This window comes from Asparagus officinalis, chromosome 8, assembly GCF_001876935.1.
Source record: "Asparagus officinalis chromosome 8, Aspof.V1, whole genome shotgun sequence".
Lineage (NCBI taxonomy): Eukaryota > Viridiplantae > Streptophyta > Magnoliopsida > Asparagales > Asparagaceae > Asparagus > Asparagus officinalis.
Window position 1 is genome coordinate 4,171,426 of NC_033801.1, and position 5,205 is coordinate 4,176,630.

The 5,205-nt window shown below is 36.2% G+C and overlaps 1 protein-coding gene across 1 annotated transcript in view; it reads left to right on the plus strand.

Moving 5' to 3' along the window:
• The window catches only part of LOC109819866, a 3,226-nt gene extending 282 nt beyond the window's left edge, over positions 1 to 2,944 (plus strand). Inside the window, exon 2 of the mRNA XM_020385813.1 lies at positions 1,054 to 2,944. Coding sequence (XP_020241402.1) covers positions 1,111 to 1,548 — 438 coding nt within the window. The 5' untranslated portion in view covers positions 1,054 to 1,110 and the 3' untranslated portion in view covers positions 1,549 to 2,944. The remainder of the gene's footprint in view (positions 1 to 1,053) is intronic.

Here is a 5,205-nt window from a genome sequence, read left to right on the forward strand (position 1 = left end):
CCCCCCCCCCCCCCCCAAAAAAAAAATTTTGTAGGATTTTTAGTCTATTTGCTTGAAATTTTTTAAGTATGAAAATTAGTTTGCTTACTTTTTCTCTTTTAATGATTGGGTATATCCATTTTGTCTATTAGACAGCTCCCTTGTAAGTTCATTTTAAAAAATTTGCAACTTTTGTCTTGCAATTTTCTCAAAGTACTGAATTGACCTCATAAACGTGTCAGATTTCATTACCTGGGTGTATATAGCGAGTGCATTCTGGTCCTGGACTCGTAGTTTGTACTCGTGAAATGTATATGAAATTATCTCTGCTGTTGAACTGCTCATGTCCTTGTGTTGTGTCAAGACTGAGAAGCATATATAAATTTTTCTATTTGATTACGTTCTGGATATTATCTGAATCCAGTCTATATTCACATCCATTGATATACATTATTTGCTCCAATGGTTTGTGATTCCCTTGTTAATTATGTGTGTAAATGATTCATGCCCACATCTGGTACATCATAACATAAAAAAATAAAAAATAAAAACTCAGAACCGAATGGGCTTTAAGCAGATTAAGGTAGTGGAAAAAAGCAATAGCAAGTAGTATGTTTCTAGTATAGACTTTCGTATATTCAATTAGTCTGACAAATTCACATATTATTTGTATTTAGATGATATTTCCAATTTGGAATACATTATTTTATTTAAAATAAAAATGGATGGCAAAGCAGAGTCACTTCGATTCAGATGTCAAAATATCTGTTTACACTCTTAACTATGATGTAGGATTTACACTGTTCATTGGTCTTCGAAAGGAACGAGGAAGTGAGCAAAAGACCCAAAACACGTTAACCCACGCCATCCTCTCTGCCCCTTCATAAATAACGGACTTACCTTAAATTAGCTGCAATATATTGTGTAATTATCTTGCTTCTTTAAATGCAACTTCACATTCAAGCCCCAGTTTCCAAATTTCAAAGTAAAGGCAGTAAGGATGAGTAATTGATGACAATGGAGCAAAACTCTGCGCGGCCGTCTCTCATCCATCTGTTTTTCCTTGAACTGCAGAGCTGGGGATTCTGTTTGGTAATAATAGCTGCCGGCATCAGAAGCAATTGAAGCACAATGGAGGTATATGGAAGTTCCATGGTTGTCGAGAACAGCAATGTGATTTTTTTGTCCACTATACTGAACAAGGAAGGGCCAATCCATTATCACAAATGTGACATTAGATGCCAAAATGAACACATTTTTGGGAATATGTACCAATGCAAACTCACAGGCATTACACATATATGTGATAAAAATTGTAACCAGAGAATTTTATATGACAATCATAGCTCTCTTTGCAGAGTGAGTGGCCAGATTTTCCCTCTCTCGCCAGATGAAGAGCAGGCGGTGAGAGGACTTCGAAGGAAGCTCGAAGTAGAGAGTTCAGGTTCTGATGGCTGCGCTCCTAAGCGCAGGCGGGGTGCTCAACTGCATCCTTCTCCTTTTGAGAGGTCTTTTTCTGCTGTTTCTCCAATCTGCAGCCCAATTGGAGATGGCATGGACATGAACTAGTGTTCAAGTTCCCCTCATTTCTAGTTCCTTCATTTTCACCCCTATTTGCTCTCTTCCATGGTAAATGGAATGAACAAGTACTATATTAAGACTTGAAGTGAGCCTAGCATGCTCCAGAGATGTAGGTTGTTTGGGACAATATTCATGTAATATCTTACTTCTTAGGGACTTACGGAACATTGGTAAACTTGTCTTTCGATCTTATTTGGGATCGTCACCAAGTTCTCTGTCAATTTAGTTGTGTTGATTTAATAATTGCTTCTTTCCTAGATTATTAGTTGATGTTGGGAGAAATTTAGTCTTTAGCTTATAGTTCAAGTCTTGACTATTATTGTTGGATGTGCTGACATCTTAATTCTTATATTGAATTGTTGATGTCGTTTTAATTTGCTTACCTATATTGTTATGATACTTGTTTTAAATCGTTAGTGTTTGTAATTTTAACTAGATTAGCAAATGTTTATGCTGTGTTTCCTTAATCTTTGACCTTTTCCATTCTGTTCTGTTGACGGGTCTATTTATCTGAAGCAAGAAATGCTGATTTTGCAGGGTTCATTGTTTTAGATAGTTATGCTTTGTACTACTAAAATTGTCAAAATTTCAGGTTATTCTATAATAATTCAGGCTAATGGAGGCATATTTTCTTTCAGTTTTTCCCTTCATGTTGTTTATACCGAAAACTGATCCTTAACTCTTTAAGTTATTTTGCAGGAAATTCCTAGGTTTCGCAGATTGGAGAAATTGTGTACTGCTTTATTAATCGCTTTTCTATTACCATATCTAGGAGTTCAATAATTTTAATTTGCTTTTGTAGGTCTGAAGTCATCTCCAATTGAGTCCCAGTTTAAGAAGTTGTATGAATGCAGCACGACCGTGGAATGAAGATTTGATGTATTTCAGTGACGATCCTTCAAGTACTTGACAAAAAGTTCGGTATGGGACATCATTTTGTTTCTACTGACTTAGCTTTCATTTACGTTGTGGTGTTTCAAGTCTGAGGATAGCCTTCTGCCATATGAAATTTTTGGAGTTCTATGTACTAGCAATTCCTACTGATAAATTCGGCAACTTCTGTATCCAAGCCATTCCTCACGTGCTTCGTTGAGTCTGTGTTTATGTGCTGCCAATTTGGTAAACATCTTCCCCAAAAATGTATTTTGGTTTCAAATTGTTACATGTATTTCTTTCTTTTTTTTTCTTTTTTTCTTTTTTTGTTTGAGTACCTTAATTGGAATTTCTATAGAATGGCACCTGATGCACGAGCATAATCATGAATTCTGATCACGTTTTCACACATCATAGGATTCATGTATCCTTCATACATTGAACAATATTTATGCTATGTCAATCTTGGACACTTAAAAGTAAACTTCTGATATCAAAGTGCATTGTGATACTTCTTTTGTTATTCATCTATTTTATTGATTTCATGGTTGGTTGTTGGGATATTGTTCTCTCATATCTAGAAAATGTGTGCTGGCAGCATCTCTAATTGCATTGTCACGGTGCCAGTGCTCCCTCTGCTTTTGTTATCTCTGCACGTTTTTTATTACGCAGGAGCAAACTTTGGTGGAAGTTTGAGTATTTTAGCTGCATCTGCGTATTGGTCATTAGTTGCAATCTTTGCCTGTTAGTTCAATAATTCTTTTTGGAAACATAGTGATTTGTAAATTAGAGTGAAGCATGCGTTTGCAATGTTTTTATGAATTATATGTCCATGGAAATTTGTTGAAAATTATCGATGAAGTTCTATTTGTAACCAGCATAGAGTTTTTATGAATTATATGTCCACGGAAATTTGTTGAAAATTATCGATGAAGTTCTATTTGTAACCAGCATAGAGCAAGTTGTTCTTCCTTGTCGCTTATAATTTTCTTAGTTTGAGAGGAAAGGTGATCATCCAACCTATGTTGTTTTCTAAAGAACACCCTCCTTTTGCATCTTTTTGTTACCGCCGCTATGCTCGAGTTATGCACCAAGGCGTATTGAAAAGTGAAATTAACCCGAGAAAAGTTATGATAAAGAAAGGAGAAAAACATTACTATAGACAAGAGCTAATAATGAAATATAACCGTTTGAAGGTTCTTACGAGGGTATATTATACGTAGGCGAGGGTATTTTAGAGATGGAAGAAAATAATATAGCTGAGGGTATTTTAGGGATAGAAAAAAAGTAATGGTGCCGGTTAGGAGCGCAGACAAAAGGGATGAGGGAATCCAATAACTTTAAGCGGTTTAAAAAAAAAAAGAAGAGAAGTATTTTGGTAGCTGATGTCAGTACTGACGTTTCGGTGGCAATAATCACTCTTCGTGCACTTGTATCATATGCCTCAGTCGCTATTTCGCACTTAAGTTCAAAACCAAAACCCCCTCAAGTAGGTTGAAATGCAACGACCAAATAAAAAAAGGAAAACTATTTTGAATCCATCAATTCAAAAAATAATAATAATAATAATATCAATACAAAAATAGGAAATAATCCAAATAAAAATGAACTTATATGCCAAGTTGATTATTTCTCAAAATTTAATTATGTAAAATAAAAAATAATATGGTTTAATGATGTAGAGTGCAGACCATAAATTCTACAGCATATATAATACAAATTGATATAAGAAATTTAGAAATACAATAAAATATCTAATAATAATAATAATATCCTAGTTAGCTACAAGATCCAACAAACGCGTGCTAATTAACAGCGTTAAATTATTTATTATTATTATTATTATTTTCAATTTTTAGTTTTCTAACGGATGCTATGGTATGAAAGAGAAAATGAATAAATGAACAGCAAATGAGTACTTCTGATTTGTACTAATTTCTCTCATTATCTTTCCTCTCTCTCCGTCATCCTGTAACGACGGATTTATTTTTTATTCACGTAATTAAAGTTTAGGCATTAATATGTCCAGTTACAATAATAAGAAAGCTTTGGCTTTCACTTAATTCTTACAACAAATCAAGCGGCGTTACAAGAAGACAATCTCATTATATATGTATCTTTACAATTACAACAACAAGATCAGCCTACTGAGCTTTGATCGCTGATCTCGGACCAATAATCCTCTTCGCCTCGTTCAACTCCTCCATCAAGACCCTAATTCTCCGGCGAAACTCCATCGCCTGAACCACCGCCTCCGCCTCGAGCTCTCCGAGCTGCGAGCAAAGCATCTCCTCCGCCTCCTCCACCGCCTTCAGCCTCTCCTTCGTTCTCTCCAATTCCCTCCTCATCTTCTCTTCCCTCTCCTCTCTTTCTCTCACTTCCCTCTGCAGCTCCTCGTTTTGACGACGGAGATCCTCAAACCCCGGCTTCAAGGGCATTCTGGGGATTTGAGCTTCGGTGGTGAAAGCCATTGCCGGAGCCATGGAGAGACTCAAAGGCTTTGTTATTTGGTAATGAGAGGGTCGAGAGCTGCAAGTATTTTGGAGTGTGTTGTCGTTGGTCCAGTATCGAGCCGTTCAATATAAATAGAGGCGGGGAGCAATGGAATTATGTCTAGGTTCAATGTATGTGGAATGTGAGCCAAGTGGCTGCTTATATTATTGAACATGGAGGCCGCCCGCGAAAAGAGAGCAGGGGGGGACAAATTGATTTTTATGCTATTATATATGTATTTACGGTTTGAAAAATACACCAAGGACCCAAAATATGAGG